This window comes from Gasterosteus aculeatus, chromosome X (genome assembly GCF_964276395.1).
Source record: "Gasterosteus aculeatus chromosome X, fGasAcu3.hap1.1, whole genome shotgun sequence".
NCBI lineage: Eukaryota > Metazoa > Chordata > Actinopteri > Perciformes > Gasterosteidae > Gasterosteus > Gasterosteus aculeatus.
This window is the reverse complement of record NC_135698.1, coordinates 4,334,403-4,353,904: the sequence shown is the minus strand read 5'-3', so window position 1 is coordinate 4,353,904 and position 19,502 is coordinate 4,334,403. Positions and strand designations below refer to the sequence as shown.

General features: G+C 46.7%; 3 protein-coding genes across 4 annotated transcripts; 1 reads left to right on the top strand and 2 right to left on the bottom strand.

Annotated features, from left to right (window-relative positions):
* Positions 1 to 1,127: 1,127 nt before the first annotated feature.
* On the bottom strand, positions 1,128 to 6,933 carry csnk2a2b (casein kinase 2, alpha prime polypeptide b). The gene is made up of 12 exons (XM_078082460.1): positions 6,011 to 6,933; positions 5,505 to 5,616; positions 5,276 to 5,377; positions 4,447 to 4,497; positions 4,274 to 4,333; positions 3,951 to 4,034; positions 3,335 to 3,445; positions 3,067 to 3,168; positions 2,671 to 2,771; positions 2,196 to 2,344; positions 1,821 to 1,904; positions 1,128 to 1,556 (listed from the first exon to the last, which is right to left on the bottom strand). The coding sequence occupies exons 1-11, from the start codon at positions 6,112 to 6,114 to the stop codon at positions 1,828 to 1,830; spliced, it is 1,053 nt and encodes a 350-aa protein (XP_077938586.1). The 5' UTR covers positions 6,115 to 6,933; the 3' UTR covers positions 1,128 to 1,556; positions 1,821 to 1,827.
* A 333-nt stretch (positions 6,934 to 7,266) lies between these two features.
* On the bottom strand, positions 7,267 to 12,736 carry znf319b (zinc finger protein 319b). Of its 2 annotated transcripts, none has more exons than XM_040162768.2 (3): positions 12,344 to 12,736; positions 11,424 to 11,563; positions 7,267 to 11,317 (listed from the first exon to the last, which is right to left on the bottom strand). In XM_040162768.2, the coding sequence occupies exons 2-3, from the start codon at positions 11,426 to 11,428 to the stop codon at positions 9,466 to 9,468; spliced, it is 1,857 nt and encodes a 618-aa protein (XP_040018702.2). In that variant the 5' UTR covers positions 11,429 to 11,563; positions 12,344 to 12,736; the 3' UTR covers positions 7,267 to 9,465. The 2 variants fall into 2 exon arrangements, with proteins under 2 accessions (XP_040018702.2, XP_077938584.1); XM_078082458.1 differs by lacking the exon at positions 12,344 to 12,736 and adding an exon at positions 11,797 to 12,304.
* Positions 12,737 to 13,107: 371 nt separating this feature from the next.
* On the top strand, positions 13,108 to 16,486 carry usb1 (U6 snRNA biogenesis 1). Its single transcript, XM_040162769.2, has 7 exons — positions 13,108 to 13,499; positions 13,724 to 13,863; positions 13,964 to 14,147; positions 14,480 to 14,533; positions 15,427 to 15,532; positions 15,910 to 15,990; positions 16,215 to 16,486. Exons 1-7 carry the CDS (start codon positions 13,339 to 13,341, stop codon positions 16,320 to 16,322), a joined length of 834 nt encoding a protein of 277 aa, XP_040018703.2. The 5' UTR covers positions 13,108 to 13,338; the 3' UTR covers positions 16,323 to 16,486.
* The last annotated feature ends 3,016 nt before the right edge of the window (positions 16,487 to 19,502 follow it).

Sequence of the window (19,502 nt, the reverse complement as noted above, 5' to 3'; positions counted from 1 at the left end):
CACAGCGGCAAGCACCACATAATAAAATAAACAACAAGCAGTCATGTGACAAATGAAATTGTCAGTCAAGAACTAATGAGACAAATTGAGTGTCCTTTTTCCCACACTCCAACAAGCGCTGCAACGCACCGGCAGGAGTCCAAACCGGCACGGGGGGAAAATTATGACAATTATTAAACGGGGGAAAGACGGAGAAAACATTTAAAGGTAGCAACTTGTTAAAAAAATTTGGTAAAGATATTGTAATAAAACTGTAACGGTGGCCTTATCCATGCAATATTTGGATGAGAAAATGTTAACATTAATTGGTTGATAACTTAATCAGGAACAAAAGGTATTTTCCATATTGTATGGCTGAAATTATGTTCCCAACATTCTCTTTTGTTTCAAGATTATACATAACCCATTATATGTTTAATGCTGACCTGGAATGGAAATAGAGTATTCAAATTCATGTGATAAAACTATTAGCTCAGCATAATCACGTTATTACAGAGGTGTCATTTCTAAATGCAACACTTGTGTGACACAAGTGTTGCAGCAACCTGCAACCTAACAGCAACCTGTTAGTTAGAAAATAAATAGCTCAACAATTTTAGCATACTGCGACATCAAAGAATTGGGGTTGAAATGGCAAGAACTTCAGTTGAGTTAAACATACAGCAGTTATGAAGCAACATATTTGGAGTTAAATGCAAGTCCAGTATTGCTCTCTTTTGGTCCCCACCACCTCCTGCAGGAAATGGCTCTTTGTTTGACTTCGGTCTGGTCTTCTGCCTGAAGCACCTATCCTGAGCTTTTGGAAGCAAAAAGGAGAGACAGCAAACTGGTTGTGGCAGCTTTACACAACTCACAACAACCCTCACTGACACGCTACCATCCGTTTGCTTAGAGTCCATCGCTCTGTGTTCACATCAAACTCGTCATTTTGAACATGTTTAGTTAAAGGTTTAGTGTCCAGTGTGGGTCCTTAAGTGTGTTATCAGATTGTGAAGTCAGGTGATCGGTATGAATTCGTATGATTACACATCAAGAAAATGTGTCTTCGTCCAAAAATACAAAATAATATCGTACTGTAAAAAAGAAAAAAAGAACTAGCAATAACTCCCTCTTGACACAGGTAGACGTCATCTAAATAAAAATCATTTATTTTTCATTAATATTATCATCATTCTAGAGAGTCCACCGTGCCACTGTCAGAAATGGAGCAGTAGACGTCTGTCTGTTGGGGGACACAGGACGGGGGACGATGAGGGGGGGGCAGACAGGCGGGGGGAGGGGGGGGTTCTCCTTGCTGATTGAAACAATCTGGAGATTATATAAAGGAGGGACGACGGAGCGAGAAGAGGAAGACGAGGAGGAGTGACTGACCTTTAAAAGTGTGTGTGTGTGTGTGTGTGTGTGTATGAACATATCTGTGAAGAGTGGAACTGGTCCGAGTTACTTTGATCCATTGTCACTGTACACAGTTAATATCACAACTGGGTACAAAACTGAGGTAACATCATCATCTTCTTCTTCTTGTTCCTCCTCTTCTTCTTCTTCATCATCGTCATCTGGTGGGAGGAAAGATGGAAAACCGTTTCAGAAACACAACATTTTACGGAAAAGTCTTCCTTCTGTCGCTGGACTCCAACAACTCCAGGCGGGTTTCAGATAAGTGGCCTTTGGTTTTTCGGATGTGGTACTAACGGGCCGTGCCACAGTTTTTAACGCTACTTGTCGGTCCCTTCAAAACGTGAATAAATTAAAGTCCTGTAACGTGAAAAAAAGCGTATAGTGGTGTTGATGGGAGAAGAATACATGTTTCTAACCATTACCTGCGTTTCATCGTGCCGTAGTGTTGCCACTGGTTACCATGTTATTGTCAGAGTTTGACAGAGACTGCTCCTTTATTATCGGGTCTGCGAGAGGAGAGAGGAACAAACTTTAGTGCTCAGGACTCTTCTAAACGAGACTTGAAGTGTGCAGTAGAGATGTTTCCGTGGAGGAAAGGACCGCGAGACGCTTGGGCCTAATGTTAGACGCCCCTTGCTTGTTTGCATGTATGACGACAGACTCGGAAACTACTTGGAGCCACCGCGGTGGGAATGAGGGGGAATATGCCACGGTCACTCCCAACTGCCATCTGCCTTCTTTACATCTCAATGCTACAAGTCCTGCAACAACGCCCCCAACGTGCGCGTCTCGCTTACAGAAGTAGGGCTGCTCCATGGCCTCCGTGGCCGTCAGCCTCTGTTGGTGGTCGTAACGTAGCAGCTTGTCCAGCAGGTCCAGAGCTTCAGGACTCACCAGGTGCTGGTTCTCCGTCTGCACAAACTGTTCCCAGCGCTTCCTGCTCTGCCTGCACACACACACACACACACGCCAATTAGCACTTTAACATTTCCCCCTAATGCCGCCTGTGCATATTTAAATTAAGTGTTTTGCAGTTATTTGCTGTAGATCGTCCACTGTTCAAAAACCATCACACACTGTTACAGTAAAAGTACCACCATATTCAGAGAGTTGCTTATTTGAACTATTTTATGCTAAAACTGTTCTTTTTTTAACCTGTATTCTATATATATATATAATATGTACACAGCACATGTCTGTAATATTGTAAACTGCAGGAAAGTGTGAGGGGTCTGTTGGGACCACAAGGCGGCAGAGTCGGAGAGGACTTACTGTCCCAGCAGGTCTTTGAAGCGCGGGTCCAGTTCAATGTGGTATTTGCGCAGGTAACCAAACAGCTCATCCGTCCCAAGGACCTTGGCGATTCGCACCAGCTGAAATGAGAACATTTGAAATATTATGACATGGTTTCCCCGCCCCCACCCCCCACCCCTCAAAAGGCTCTTGTTCTGTTGGACCGGCAGTCCACCTGTCGGAACAGACACCAGAGGCCTTGTGCGAGCTGAGGAGCAAGCCATCAAACACTACCTGCTTTTGTCACATCACATTCAATGTATTGTGAATTCAAAGGAATAATTACATGTATTTATGAAATACCCTTTATGCAGTTGTATACTCTTGTTTGAACTGAACACTTGATAAGTGAAGAGATCCTTCTCAATAACGCACCTGGTCGTAGTTGTCCTGTCCGTGGAAGAAGGGCTCTTTCTGAAATATCATACTGGCCAGCATGCAGCCCAAGCTCCACATGTCCAGGCTGTAATCGTACATCTGAAACACAGGATCATCAAACAGCACTGCCGATGATGAAAACACAGACATCAGTATCATCCATGTGTGCGGACGAAAAAGCTTTCTCTGCCGTGTGTTCTTCTCTTATATTTCTGAAAGTTGTTTAAAAAGGCATCGGCTGGGTTTCGGTGTGGGTTTGTTTTACTTGGTAGTCCACCAGGAGTTCGGGGCCTTTGAAGTAACGCGAGGCCACCCGGACGTTGTACTCCTGGGATGGGTGGTAGAACTCTGCCAAACCCCAGTCTATAAGGCGTAGCTGTGGGAACACACAAGTCATCGTCCTTCATCTTCACAGAACGTCTCTCAAAAAGAGGAGAAAAAACCTCCAGCTTAACGGTTTAATTAACTGTTTAGTTGGAGAATGGCACAGTTAAAGGGGTGTGTTATGAATCTCTGTGGGCATAATCCACATCTGCTTTAATTTGTAGAATGCAGGAAATGCATAATGCTTTCTTGGACAATATAGCAAGATTTGATGCTGTAAAGACAATAATAAAAACGAGCTATAGCAGCACCAACCACTAGGTAGATATGATGGCTGCCAAGACTGATGGAAAGTATTCTGACTGCCAATTATAAAGCAACAATAATCACCTTTCCAAATTGGGGAGAATATGAACATACAACAAAGGGGGAATGATACAATGGAGAGAGAGCAAAACAATATATATACATCAAAAGTCAGTGTCTGTGAGTGAGAGAGAGAATGCGGTGTGTGAAGACAAGAACATGAAAACAGGACTATTTAGGGCACCAGCTACCTTTCTCAACTGGTGGTCGATCATCACATTGTGGGGTTTGACGTCGCGGTGCATGATTCCCATACTGTGACAGTAGTCCAGAGCCTGCACGCGCGCGCACACACGCGCACACACACGCACACACACACACGCGCACACACGCACACACACACACACACACACACACACACACACACACTCATAATATGAGTATACATTTGTGTGATCCCAGAACCCAAAATAGAGACAGAAGGGAAAATGTCTCATTCAGAAGATGAGATGCCACTTATTTTTAAAATAAAGGGGGAAAAAAAAGGAGGGGAGGAAGAAGTCAAAAGACTCACCTTGAGTAGTTCATACATATAGAAACGGATATCATAATCTGTCAACTTCTGGTACAACTCCTGCAGGTAAAAGCATTTTTGTCAGGATTTAATTTGAAACGAAAAAGAGAAAGCTGCTGCCTCCTTCACGGATTAAGTAATGACTGAATGATTGCGAGAGGCGGCCACTGTACCTTGAAGTCTGTGTTATTGATGCATTCAAAGACGAGCGCCGGAGTCCTGGACTGTGCCGCCGCCACAAAGAGACGAGAGAAGAGAGGAGACGACATGAGTCAAACACAAGGACGGTGACCGAATGGCCGCGTATCTGAAAAGGCCCCGGCGGGGTCGTGACCTGCACATGAACTGGACGTAAGGAAAGATAGTCGCCCTGTTGCTACTTAATTCCAAGCACACCGTCAAAAAACGGTGTATTTAATAATTAGGACTGTCAAAGTTAACACATTGATCTATGAGATTATTGTGGCCGCGATTAATCCAATAAAATATTTTAACGCAATTAACTGCTAGGCTACATCCACCCTGCAGAGGACCACCACTGTGTCCCTAAAAGACAGGGGTTTGGAAAACGTCCCGGCTAAATGTGGGGAGATTGTTGCCACTTCAAACACAGCCGTCAAATGACGGAGAGCTGAGAGCAAAGCAAAGTGCACGAGGACAACGGGAAGAGTCGCTAGTTCAATGTTGCACCCGGTGGAATTCTGCCTCCAAGATGATCACATTTGAGGAAATTGCACTTTCTTGTTTCTTGTTCTCCTGAGTTTGTACCCTATGGTTGAATGCACTTATCGTACGTCGCTTTGGATAAAAGCTAAATGACATGTAATGTAATCACATACGTGTAGTTTTGTGTTTAAAATAGGATTAAACAACAGTGTGTAAAATACAGGCTTTCTAAAGTGATTACTCCTCAATATAGAAGATTTAATCTTTAGAGGAAAGACACTTTTATTCAATTTTTGCGAGGAGCATTTTGGGCCGACGTGCCACTAGCGAGCCTACCACTGGGTCTTTGACTGCGTCCACCAGCCGGATGATGTTGGTCCCACCTCGCAAGTTCTCCAGGATCTTGATCTCTCGCTTGATCTTCTTTTTCTTAACCGGCTAAAAAAGTAAAACAAAAAAATAACAAGATGTAAAAGTCACACAAGTCAGGTTCTACTACGGGGAAATTCATTTTCGACGGCTGGAGGCCTCCGAACATTCAGGTTAAGTGGATCCCACCGCTCACCTTCAAGATCTTGACCACCACTTTGTCGTTGTTGGTGATGTTGACGGCCTCGAACACCTCGCTGTATTTCCCTCTGCCCAGTTTACGGACCAGCTGGTAGTCCTCCTGGTTGCTATGGGAACGGAGAGACAACAGCATGTGAGGAGAAAGACAAAAACAATCTCAGCATCCACATGCAAAGAAGCTAGTGATTTGTTGATGAATGTACTTGTCACTGCAATCAAGACTGGGGGGGGGTCCTGGTTGTGATCTCAAGACTGGGTGAGCATGGGGATTGAGGCAGAGGTAAGGGGGGGGGTCGAAGGGGTTTTGGGAGACTGTGTTATCTTTAATCACACCCTCACAGCTACGGGTCCAATGATTGACACCCATCTGTCACACATGCAAACATCTGTCCCACGTGCCTAACATCTGTCACACATGCCAGCACGGGACCATTAGCTGCTGTGGTCGGACATCACGCGCATGCAACGAGAGCAACCTGCAGCAAACGGAAACGTCCTCACTTCCAGTTGGGCACGTGGGCCTCGTAGTCCCAGTATTCCCGGCTCTTCAGGGTATTGACGTCTGCGTACACGCGGGACTTGCTACCGGCCACCGGACCAGGCATGGCGAGACCCGTGGCACGGGGGCGGTGTCACGCAAAATCCGTCCGGTTGCCCGGGGTACGGAACCGGAGATGTACACCGTGCCGTGTCCCCTGGTCGGGTTGTTAGAGACAGCGGGGCTGATGTCGGTGGGGTCTTATGGAACGGGGGAGAATGCAGCTGGGATCACAAACAGGGGCTTGGAGGCATCGGGACGTTGAGGTAGAGCGGAAACTGAACCCCTAAAAGGCCACAGAGGAGGAGCGGGGGGGGGGGGGGGGGGGGGTCGGTGGTTTAAAATCCCACGGGCTAAAACTCTTGAGTGGGGGAACCGGCAGGCTTCCTGCGCTGGCCGATGGACGGTCGAGGATGGGGGACGTGGTGGGGGAGAAGGGGGAGAGGGGATCCAGTGTTAGCTACGAATCAGATGTTGATGAGATGGATCGGTAGCGGGGGGTCGACGGAGGGAGAGGGGAGATGGGAGAGGGTAGAGGGGATGGGATTGATGGGGGTGGAGCAGCAGATAAATCGATGTTGTTAGCTAACGTTAGCCAGCGATGCTACTTCCGCGCGGAGATGTCGCACCGACGGGGAGCGCTCGGCGCCGGGCACCACCATCGGCGGGGCTCGCGTCATGAGCGACCGGCTGTGCGGTGCGGTGGGGTGGGGGGTGGGACGGGCCTGAGGAGCCCGGTGCCAGACGCCCGGGAATCTGGAGGCTTTTTCTTCTGCGGCCACGGACCTCCCCGGTGGCCGAGAGGGCAACGGGAAGCGAAGCGACCTGCGAATGAAGAGGAGCGAGCCGCCCGGATGTGGAGGCGCTGGCTGCCGGAGCGGAGAGGAGGGATGTGGGGGTCCACAGCGCCCCCCAGTGGGGAGGATGTGAAAGGAGCCAAAGTTGAAGGCTTAATTTCTGTCAAAGCGTTTGACAATTTTATCCGTATTCAATTTTCACATTTGTCAAAAACTTTTAAAATAAGAATGGGTCTCTCCAAATAAAAAAACATTGCATATTATGTTTCAGGCATCGTATTATGTTATCAATATGATACTTGGTTGTCATTGGTAAGAATCGGATAATTACAGTGCAGTTTCTCATACAAATTTTGGGGGGTATTTATTTTTTAGGTTGACAAACAAGAACAATGTATTTCCTTCTTCAGAACTCAACTGGATTTATAGATGAAAAAAAGTTTTATTTGTTAGTGCTGTGTAATCAAATGCTACATACATACAGATAATCTCAGCATGAATGTAGACATACTGTACGGCACCACGTTTCTTTTTCTTTCCTCTCCTAACATCATTCACATGGACTACAGTACAATTTGAAAAAAAGGCTTGGGAAGGGACGAGGAGGAGGAGGAGGAGGAGGAGGAGGAGGCACCAGCTCCCAGGGACAGAACACAGGATCTAACACAGCAAGCATGCAGAGTGGGAGACACCAGGGTCTGACGGGGTTATGCAATGGAACTGGGAAGGTCAGAGACAATATTTTTATTTGTGCTTATACAGAAGACGTTCCTCTGCTTTCCCTGACTGATCAAAGCCTGGGATTGATGGAGATGCTTTGCCGTGTTCCTCACTGTCCGTTAACGTTGCTGCATGAGCAATTATCTTTGCTATTATCGTGCACATCGGGTGACGTCAAGTTCTTGGGCACTTGTATTTTTTGGAAAATATGAAACCAGCCTTATTGATTCCTTATGTGTGTTGTATGGTTACACATTTACACTACCACTAAGGAATTCATGTTTGGACTGTGATTTGGCTTTGGAAAAAACAAAACAATCATAGAAGCTGAGCAACAAGATGTTCAAAATAAAAAACAAGCTCATCTTCCCTTCCTCAGCGGGGCCCTGGTCTCTCCTCCGAATACACATTTTCATACAAATTGATAGATTAATAACAAAAAGAATACAAACAAATGAGAAAGCATAAAAAAACAGTACTTCCTTAAGTTGTTCTCAATTTCACAATGCCAGGTTCAGAAAAAAAATATGGTGTCCAATGAGAGTGACCACCTGACCTCGTATGATGACGGACAGGGACAGAAAGCAAAAGAGGAGAAAGGGAAAGTGTTTAAGGCTAAAGACAAAACGAAAAGTGAGTGCCCGAATAAAAATGAAACACTACAGTCCCCTTGGCCTCCTTCATTTGTATTCAATGCGGCACCCAAAGGAACCACGATCACGTGAACCAATGTGTCCGCTTGGCTCCTCAAGCGCAACTACAATCTCATAGCATTCAGAAGGAGTTCATTCACTCCGGTAGAAAAACCCAATGAAGGCCCGTTGTGACAGAGTGGAGCTCAGCACGAAACAGGAGAAACATTGTTTGTATTCCTTTTAAAAATCTGAAACTTTGAACACAGGCTCTTTCTGCAAAAACAGCTGAATGAAAAACAAAGAAAATGTATAAAAAAGGGACGCAGGTCTGCGTAAACATTTCTAATGCAATTCTCTACAGTCTAAAGTTCCCTGTTTGACACAATAAGAATTTTCTCACACACACACGTTGCTCTTTGAGATTCCCTGCAACAGACAGATACAATCATTACATGAACTACTCAAAAATAAGGACATCTGTCAAAAACATTTTACGTGGTTGAAAATTGCAAGAATACAAAAACGGTTCTCACATGATTTTAAGAAACACCTTTGACTATATATACGGGCACGCACGCACGCACACTATGTACAGGTTGAGAGATGGACTGTAATGTTCCAAATTGGACACATTCAAAACAAATTAACAGCAGCATTGGCACATGCAGGGATATGCCCATTATATCTGTTTGAAGTAGATATATTTATATATTTTCTTTAATATTTGTCTATATTGACGGGTGAGACAGGGGAGGAACCTGATTTAACGAATGTGAGTACGTGTGTGTCTGAGGGGTTTAGTCAAAACCACCGCTGACAGCGACAGGAGGAGGGGGAGCAAGCAAAACCAAGTAAAAGTGAGAGGAAGAACAAGAGAGGGACAGGACAAGCAATGTCATCAGGCATGAAGAGGGAGTCAAGAAAAACAAGGAAAGAACCCCTGTAGCAGCAAAGACAGTCCCTGTCCGAGTCAGCTAAGATGGATACGGATTCATTAAGTACACCTTTAAACGTACTTGCTCCGGTTGAGAAAAATTAAAATAAAACGAGAGGCGGAAATAAGCAGGAAAAGAAAAGGCAAAGTGTAGCTCCGGGTGCTCGGGAATGACATGGTCACAGTACTTAAATGCTCAGGGCAGCTTAGCAAAGCAACAACAATGTGATGTTCACCTGGTGTGACTGAAGGCAATGAGAACAGCCTACAACGGATGGACAAGAGGACAGGAGGTTAGGGGCGACTGTCTGTTCCAAAGTCTTTAAAAGCATTTATAAGCACTGGGGCACCGGGTAGTCCCCTCCTTCGGCGGTGTGCTGCACCGTGTGATCCTGCAAAGAGCCCAAGTCGCTGAAACGCTCGCCGCACCAAACGCACTTGAACTGGCCCTCCCTGGAGTGCGTGTTCTGGTGTTTGGTCATGTGCTCGCGCTGCTTGAAGCCCTTGTTGCAGTGGTCGCATTTGTACGGCTTCTCCCCCGTGTGCACCCGCCGGTGGCGGTTCAAGTCCGACGAGTACTTGAAGCGCTTCTCGCATTCGGGGCACTTCAGCGGCTTTTCCCGCGACGGGTCGCAGCGGTGCTGGACGAACTCCGAGGAGGAGAGGAAGCGGCGGTCGCACAGCGAGCACTTCAGGGGCTTCTCCTGGCAGTGGGAGTTCTGGTGACGCTGCAGCGTGGAGCTCTTCTTGTAGCCCTTGCCACAAACGTCGCACTTGTAGGGCTTGTCCGGCGACGAGTTGGACGGCTCGCCGCACTTGTGCCGGAGCAGCTCCCCCGACTGGCTGAACTCCTTCTGGCACGAGGCGCACTTGAACAGGTTGTCCATGCCGTGGACGTGCTGGTGGTAGAGGAGGTGCGAGGGCTGCATGAAGCCCTTGTCGCACAAGTTGCATTTGAACGGCCGGTCGCCCGGGTCCTTGTGCGTGCGGCGGTGGCGCACCAGCGCGTACTGCTGCTTGAAGCTCATCTGGCACTCGTCGCAGTGGAAGGGCCGCTCCTCCGAGTGCGTGCGCTCGTGCTGCCGGAGGTCCGACGGCCGCTTGAAGCCCTTGCCGCACGCCGCGCAGCGGAATGGGCGGGAGCCCTGCGGGTGGCAGGGGTGATGGAGGAGCTCGGACGACTCCTTGAAGTGCAACTCGCACAGGTTGCACTTGAACAGGTGCTCGCCCGAGTGCACGTACATGTGGCGCACCAGGTGGGAGCGATGCTTGAAGCTCTTCTCGCATACGGCACACTTGAACGGGCGCTCGCTGCTGTGAGTCCGCTGGTGGTGCTGCAGGTGGGACGACTGGCTGAAGGCCTTGTCGCACGTGTCGCACTTGAAGGGCTTCTCCCCCGTGTGCACCCGCTCGTGCCGTGTGAGTTCCGACAGGTGCCTGAAGCCCTTCTGGCAGACGGAGCATTTGTACGGCCGGTCCCGCGACGACGGGAAGGGCAGGATGGACAAGCTGCTGCTCGCCGACGCCCCGTCGCTGGTGGGCTGCTGGGCGTTAGTGGAGTTGGGCGTGACGTTGCCGGAGGAGCCCGGCCGGTAGGTCTTCTCGCATATCGAACACTTCATCGGGTTGGTGCTGTTGTGGGACGTGTGGTGATGGGCTAAGGAGGTGAGCAGGGAGAAGCCCATCTTACACACCCCACACACAAATGGCTTCTGCTCCACCTGAACGCACTGGTGTTCCAGCAAGTCCGTCGCCTGGTGGAAGATCTTCATGCACTGGGTGCACTGGAACGACCTGTCCTGGTTCACCATGCACTGGTGCTCGTGCGGGTTGGCCAGGTGGGAGATGTCGTGTCCACAGGCCCCGCACTTGTGTCCTCCCTCTGCCCCTACCTGCAGGGAGGGCTGCTGGGCCTGGGCGGGGTGCTGCTGCTGACCATGCTGCCCGCCTCCGTGCTGCGGAGTCCCGCCGTGTTGCTGGCTGTGCTGCCCATGCTGGGCCTGCTGCTGCAAAGACGTGGCGTCCTGCTGCAGCACAATGCCATACACTGCACAGCCGAGGGCGCTCTCTGCCCCCGGGGGGATGGTGTGGACGACCGGAGGTGGAGCGGCCGCATGCTGCTGCCAGCCCTCTGACATGCGGGCCCGGGTGTAGGGATTCAGTTTGGCAGCTGGTGTGGCCCAACTGTTGTGAGAATGGGGAGATTGCAGTATGTTTAAGTAATGGGCTGAAGGCTTCAGAGTGTGTTGTAGGAAGGGGGGAAAAAAGCAGAAGAGAAAAAAAAACTCACTCCATTATAGCAAGTGGCGAGAAGAACTGGCGTGGGTGCTTGATGAAGGGGCTGTGACATAGAATTCAGCGTAATGCAGATGAGCACGGCTGCGTGGCTATCAGACTCAGACCATCCTGGTCTTTCACGTCATCTGCGGCCTGTATGAAAGAAAAAGGGAATCAAGCAAAGTCAATTTATCAGTAATGGCAAAAAAATGTTTTCTCACAACAACAACAGTGTGTCCAGCTGATCCAAAGTACTGACAAAACAGGCTGGAACAAAAGAAGATCAAAGTGGAAACAGATTGCTCCTTTTGACACACCAGCTCCAGGAGAGTTATGATTTGTCTGCGTAAACTCATCGGTAAAAAGAGGCGTTGAAAGTTAAATACCGCCAGAGGTGTGTCAGTATTAACAGGTGCTGCTTCTCCCCCTCCGCTCATCGGCGTGTTTACATCAGTCACTATCACCACAGAAGGCACAAAGTCACGCAAAACACCAATGATATGTAACGTTTCCACGGGGCGACGTCGATAAAAGCGTCCCTATTCAATGAAACGTAAACAAATTGAAGATGTGCACCCTGAATGCAGAGTCGCACAGCAAGAGCTCATTCATTAACATAGAGACATGGACACAAGACGTTAGCGTACAATCGGATGTGTTCATCTTTAAATGCTCAACCATTCGCGGATTTAAAAAAAAAGAGAGAAAGTGAGCGTTGGCGGATTATAACGTGTTTTCGTCTGCGGGCAAAGATCACTGTAACCAGGATACCTAGCCTAGCCTAGCCATATGCTAACGCAGCCGCGGGGGCACCGGAAAAGAGCTAACGCTAGCGGACCCGCCACGGGGAAATAACAGCTTAGCAGTAGCCGCTGCAGCGACATCTTTGTTAGTGAGTGGCGCGAGTAAAGACACACTTATGTATGTACACACCTGGTACGTCCAGTAAAACCTGTTCGTATCCCCGAGGAATGCAAGTCTGCCGTAGGTTAGCTGCCGGTTACTCCCCCAAATAACATTAACCTGGGTCCATTCTTCACATCCGCAAACGGTGCTCGGATGCTCTCTTGTTCGGGTGCTGTGGCTCTAAGGGCCGGAAGAAAATTGGGTTTGCGGTGCATTCAAATGGGCGAAAATTACCCACGGCTACCCACCCATCCGTAATCACTCACACAAGTATTTTAATTTCACGTGTACGTTTATTTGGATCCTATAACATGCTCTCGGCTAGCGAAAACGTTGTCATTTTGTGATAAATTGCTAGCTAGCCATCGGCTAGCTTCTGAGCTCCTGCCCGCGCACGGGAACATGAATAAACCATGAGTTAATTGGCTGGCTCGCAACACACACTACAGCAACACACGCATACACACTTACATACGGAACCGTTTATGACGGCTTAGATGTTACACTCGTGCAAACGTTTATCACCTGAACAATTCATTTTGATCCAAAGATTAAATGGGTCTGTTTCTAAGTCAAAACTATCTTTTAGACAGAATTGCATCTTCGTCCCGTTTCACCTGAACCTGTTACCTTTTTTTTGCTGCGGTATAAATGCATTTTTTTAAATATTTTTTTTATTTCGGGGAATATTTTCAGTCCTAGCAGTACACAAAAATCTATGCACTGCACACAAATAATGGCAAATATGTTAAAAGTGGAAATAATTCCATGTCTACCTGTGTTTCAATGGGACACATATTTCCGTTACACCAGACTGTTTATACCGGAAGCGAAGCACTGCGTGGAGGATACGAAGGCCGGTTGTTCGAAGTTTGCCTGAGGGGGAATGCGGAAGGCGAAACCAAAACAAATGATATAATTAAACATCTACGTGAATTATTCTGTGTTCGTTCGGCGCAATTCGTTATGCCCTAACGTCATAATTGTAATGCCCGCCGCACACGTCACAAACTCGTCCCAGGATGTTGGTCGGCTACAGCAGCAGCAGCTCGGAGGACGACAGTGAAGCGGCGACCGACCGACACAAAAGGGGGTCTCCAAAGTGTCAAGAGCAAGATGGTGGTAACAATGTCAGCCCAGCGAGGAAGAAACCCAAAATTGAGGAACAGGTTTCTAAAACTAGGTGTGTATATATGTGTGTGCGGCGCGTGTGTGCCCTTCCTTTCTGAATCCCGAGTATAACATGATTTACCAGATATATGAAGACACTACACCATGCCTGTTATTGCAGCGTGTGATCACGAGTTAATAAAGTCCTAAAATGAACAACGTCCAACCATTGATGGTAAATCTATTCAAACTGGTTACTTTGAAGGATCATGCTTTATTGGGCTGTGTTTCCATCAGGCTGCCTCTTCCTGGTTGCCTATTGGACATGTTTCCAGAGGATGTGAGCTCCCCGACTGAAGACAGCTCTCTTCATGGCGGACGCGTCCGCTCCTTCAAGCATGAGAGAGGCAGCTGGGCCACTTATGTTTATCTACCATGTAAGACTGACACACTGCCGCTGATGACTCAATTAATGAATCGATCAATTACCAAATGTTTTGCCCAATTTGGATTACTCTCCTCGTGTCTGCACGTTAGACCATCCCGAGGAGGAGTTTGGGGAGCTATTGGAGGAGCTGCTCTCGTTAGCCGGGGCCGGCGGGGCAGTTTGGACCCCGCAGGAGGAGCTCCACCTCAGCCTCTCTCAGACGGTGGTGCTCCGACACCACTGGATCCAGCCCTTCAACCGTAGCCTCAGGGCCGGCCTGGTGCACTGCAAGAGGTTCGCTCAAATAAACCTGTACACAAGAGGAAAAGCTGATATTTTGACTGTATTTCAGTTGCCTCCTCCCTACACAGACATACACACATACACCGGTGTTAGCCGGCCATTGAGTTTTAGAAAAGAAACAAGAGGCAAGAATTGGACAAGGGAAAAACACAGTAATATATTCTTAAATATAACTATATTGTAGTTATAACTATCTGAAACCAAGGTGAGCAAAGCTGTGTTCGCAGCGGCATCCTAGTAGATCACCTTAAAAATATGTAAAAATTACATCCGAAGGTTACGATTGGTGCAAATGCTGTTCTTTCTGTGTTCCTTGTTGCCAGGTTTGTTTGTTTGGCAGGGCGACTGAGGATCTACTGTAATGATGAGAGGACGAGGTATGGGCGGCCTTTGATCATCTCCCTTTCTCTTTGTTCATTTATTTATATATATATATATATATATATATATATATTTCTATGTCTACATCAGGCATGAAAATCCCTTACCTTTGGTGAAATTTGCTGTTTTGAAACCAAAATAGGTGACTTACGTGAATCGTGTTGATTCGATGAGTTTTCTTGGGGGGGGGGGATTTCATATTCAGTGAACTGCGAACAGGGTGAGTGATGGTTTCAATAATTGTAATTTTTTCTGGCCTATCTAAGTTAAGTTACCCAGGAGCTTTGTTGACATCGACTTAGCTAACGTTAGCTACAGCTTGATGAGTTGAGCCATTTAACACAGCAGGAGAGAACGCGACGTTGGCCAGCTAGCTAAAGCTCTGGTGGAAAATTATTAGCTAACGCTATCGTTTTTGAGGAGGTAGGAGGAGGTGAGGGGACTGACGAGGCAGAAGGTAAAGTGGTCCACCGTTCTATCAATAAGCTGACCTGCCAACCTGATACGCATTTTGACTTCAAAGTACGCTGGTACGATTTGTCACTCTACGCAAAACTACTAAGTACTAACTACGCAAAAATTTGTCTAAAATTAATTTTAGACTAGTTGACCAGCACACATTATATGCAATGCAATATAATGCATGACGAGTATTTAATGACTTGTCCCCTATTAGTTGTTGTCAATTCCCACCCCCCCTCGTCGGTACGCAAAAAATGATCCCTGGGACAAAACCAGTTGAAAACCCCTAGAGGCGTAATATCCTTCTCACCTTTTTCACCCTTGACCCGTTTTCATGCTTGAGATATATATATATATATATATTATGTGTGTATATATGCATGTGCGTATGTGTACATATATTGTTATGGTCTGTTGATCCCTCCAGGACATTCCTGGGGATGGAAGTGTGTACTGGTCATGCTCCGTTGTTGGACCTGGTCCAAGCAGTGGACAGAACAATGAAGGAGTTTCGTCTGGAGACTTTTTATAAGGTCATTGATAAACACATTTTCACCCACACATTAACACATACTATCCTCTGAGGTCTAGAGCAGGGCTTTTACATGACATGTCATTTAGCTGACACTTATCCAAAGCGACTTTCAATAAGTGCATTTCAACCTTATGGATACAAACTACAAATAGAGTGCTACAATTTGTTTTGTTTTTGACTTGTTTGAATTTATTCTGTCTCAGTCTTGATTTGTTGGTTTAAGCAAAAGGGATACGTGTGTTTTAACATCAAAATACACCGTACAGTCTTTCCTATGCTGTTTAAATAATCATCAGTTAGTGAATGACTGTGTATTAATGTTTTTTCTTAAATCGACTAACCTGAAGCAGTAATGTTCCCTGCTGTGTTTTCTAGGAACCATCTTTCCACGTGAGTCTGGCCTGGTGTGTCGGAGACTTGACGGGACAGATGGGGGAGTGCCTTCAGGGGATGCAGGTATGGGGACATCTTGACTGTTCCTCTGTCATTTTTAAAAAAAAAGGCTGTTTTGTCAATTTAGACATCTAGTAAATTGGTCAACAGCTGTGTAAATGTCCTAATGAACAGTGGGGTTCTAGAGTCATGATGCAGTACCCCTGACTATCAAACTCAGTAACTGGAGTTCAATAGTGAGTGGCTTGGCCAGCTGATTTGTGTTGTGTCTCTGTTTGACTGCTAAGAGAGTGGTTGATGACCACGAAGAGGGACCATTTCTGCTGCGATTGGACTGCGTAGAGCTGCACTGCAGGACGGGAAACAAGACTTTCCGCTTCCCTCTGGAGCCCTGAAATTTTATTACTCAGCCTTTACTACGGTGTGAATGTTTGAAGCGATGTTTAAAGTTTAAAGCATGGAAGAGCAGGAAGAGGATGATTAAGGCTCTGGAAAATATTTTAAAAATATGAATTGTATTTTAATACTGTATATGAATAAAGTTGCAACTACTTTTGTACTTCCTTTTGCATGGGACGGTGCTAATATCACGAGGTGTGATCAGTGTTCAGGAAGGTCGTTGTGTCTTTTTTGAGTACAGGCGAAATGCAAAAGTCTCAACAGGAAGTTGTGGCTTTTAATAAGTATTGAAACCTCGCAGAGTGGTTCAAAATGTACCTTAATGGCATTAACACAGGCCATTCCCGTTATAGTGTTCATTTAATCTCAATGATCAACTGTTGTGGAGTACAAATATGTAATTTATTTACTAAGCGTGAACAGCTTTTAAGATGGATGCATCCTCATTTGTGCCTGTGAAAATCCAGTGATTCCAATCAAAAAATGTGATAGAAAATTGAGCTTGAGATATCTAGACCTAGATATTTATCTCCAGAGCGTGTTCGCCAAACTAAATTGAATTTAAGGGAATCAGACCTGGCCGCTAGCTGATTTACCGGGATTTACTTCTAATGGAGCAGTGTTGATTTTGGCAGCTATTTTTGATTTAGTCTTCGTTTTAGTCATTTTAATCCTTCTTAGTTTTAGTCTAGTTTTCGTCGACAAAAACTTCAGATCTGTCCTTGAAGTAACCACCATAAGTTAAACTCCTGTAACGGGATGAACCATCTTCCTACCTTTGCAGTAGTCTCTTTTTTTTTATTGGCCATCCAGATTAGAGAAGCATGGTCGGTCACCAGAGTGAAGTCGCGTCCCCAGAGGTAATAACGGAGGCGTTCCAATGCCCATTTTACTGGCTAGAGCTTATACCGTGGAATATCTTTGTTTTCTTGAGTTTCTGACTGGTGTGTATATATATATATATATATATATATATATATATATATATATAATGGGAATGTTCCTCAAAACTTCCTGGGAGAGTACTGCCCCTATGACTACCTCTGAGGCAGATATTCGGCTTCCTCCAGACCAAGCTTGCACTTTTTGGGGTTGGCTGTTAAGCCGGCTTTCCGGAGAAGTTCTAGGTCAGCTGCCAGCTTTACCAGGCTCTCCCAGGTGTCACTTTGAATGACTACATCCTCTAGATATGCAGCTGCATACTCACAATGTGGCTTTAAAACCCTGTCCATCAGTCACTGGTCTACTCACTGTAGGATTCTTCTTTCACTTCTAGAGCCAACATCTTGTTCAATGGCTGTCCTTCTTGCTCCAGCCACCCTGTAGGGGGGCGATTTTACCTTCTGTTCTGGTTCCGTGGTAATATGATGTTCAATAATTGATGTGTGCCCAGGTTGTGCAGAGAACACATCCAAATTCTGCTGGACCAGCTCCCTGGTTTGTTGTAGCTGTGCTTTTGATAAGCCGGGACCATGAAATACTTCAGCAAGAGGTGATCACATCAGGGGAACCACAACACAGAAGCGCATCTCAGGCATGTCGAACCTGCACTTTTTTAAAAGGTTCACATGTTAGATTTGGGTGGTTTTGCGTCGCCCCAGCTGAAATACCTTGTAGTTGACTGGACCAACCTTCTCTGCTACCTCGTAGGGTCCTTGCCAGGAGACACCACAAGAGCTTGTGCCCAGTGGTGGGAATTAAGATGAGCACTTTGTTCCCTGGTAGGAACTCCTGAGGTTGGGCCCCTCTAATGTACACTCGCCATGTGCCCCCCTCACCATTGGCTACACATCTTTCATATGAGCCTGCATCTTCTCCACATGTTCAACAAGGCTCCGATGGGGACTTGGTTGCTCTTCCCAGGCTTCTTTTGCGATGTCAAGGAGGCCTCTGGGCTGTCTCCCATACAGCAGCTCAAAAGGGGAGGAGCCAGTGGATGAGACATAGGGTAGAAGCTGGTCCCAGCTACAGCCATCTTTATCAACTATCTTCTTCAACATTGATTTAAAGGTTTTGTTAAAGCGTTCAACTAACCCATCAGTTTGAGGTTAATAGACAGAGGTGCAAAGTTGTCTCATCTTGAGAGCCGGCAGATCGCGCAAAAACTGAAAGCTAACCGCAAACAACAATGGAGGACATACAGCCGATCCTGTTCTTGCTTCTCGATATCTGGCTGTTTGTCACAAGGAGACGACAATCTTTGTTTGAGCAAAGGCTACATGTGTGTTGTCTTTCCCCTTGCGGCACGTGCAAATGACGACACTCTTTCAACCAATCAACGTTCTGGAGTAAGTCTAGCTCCACCCTTTGGTACCAAACAACTGTGGCAGGTATCCCAACGGAAGTGTACCCAAAAAGTGGTACGGTACGGTTTGGATTTTTGGTACCATTCTCAACTTTTGGCAGTGGAGACACAAATATAAGGGTACCGACCCGACCCATACCGTACTGCTCGGAGGAAACGCGCCATTAGTGGAATGGCCTCAGGGTACCTTGTTGCGTAATCAAGGATTACCAGAATATATGTGTCCTCTAGACGATTTAACGAGGGGACACATAGTCCATAGACATACAGGAAAATGGCACTATTAATCTGTTATAGGGAGAGGTATGAGGAGACTCCTAAAATGAGGCTTGGGGCAAAAGAAAATTGTCACTCAAAGCAGGTGCAACAATAGTCTATTGTCCATGCCTGGCCAGTGGAACCGGCTTGTAATCCGCTGCCTTGTCTTCTCAACTCTAAGGCGGACCCCAAGGTGGACCCCAGAACATGGCTGTGGGCTAAGTGCAAGACTGTTGAAATATACTGTTTTGGGACAACCAACCAATTCATTTTCTGGCCTTGGTCTCTTTAATAACAGCTTATTTTTTAATATGAAACAATGGAAGGTTAGCTTACCCACACCTGGCACTAGTTTCCCCTCTTTTTCCATGACATCGCTGTGTGCAGACATCCAATTAGCGTCCTCCAACTGGGCCGCTCCGAACCGGCCCCTCAAATTTGGCAGTAGGGAGGCTTCATCCTTCCCACCATCAGTGCCGGCCCTGATGAGAAGGCAAAAAAAACGTGGTCTAGGGTCTACTTTGGAGCTCAGGGAGCTCTTTCTTTCTTCTAGTGCTACACACACCACTTTAGCCACACTTACTGATCAAACATACTGGTGGGAGTGGGCTCT

Bases quoted from the DNA above. Each gene is read 5' to 3' on its own strand.
- csnk2a2b (XM_078082460.1), bottom strand. From the start codon at position 6,114: ATGCCTGGTCCGGTGGCCGGTAGCAAGTCCCGCGTGTACGCAGACGTC. The intron at 4,035-4,273 runs GTGAGTCTTTTG...GCGCGCGTGCAG, and splicing joins ATATGTATGAACTACTCAAG to GCTCTGGACTACTGTCACAG. The intron at 1,905-2,195 runs GTAAGCGAGACG...CTCCTCTCGCAG, and splicing joins CATGGAGCAGCCCTACTTCT to ACCCGATAATAAAGGAGCAG.
- usb1 (XM_040162769.2), top strand. From the start codon at position 13,339: ATGTTGGTCGGCTACAGCAGCAGCAGCTCGGAGGACGACAGTGAAGCG. The intron at 13,864-13,963 runs GTAAGACTGACA...TCTGCACGTTAG, and splicing joins CACTTATGTTTATCTACCAT to ACCATCCCGAGGAGGAGTTT. The intron at 14,534-15,426 runs GTATGGGCGGCC...TGATCCCTCCAG, and splicing joins TGTAATGATGAGAGGACGAG to GACATTCCTGGGGATGGAAG.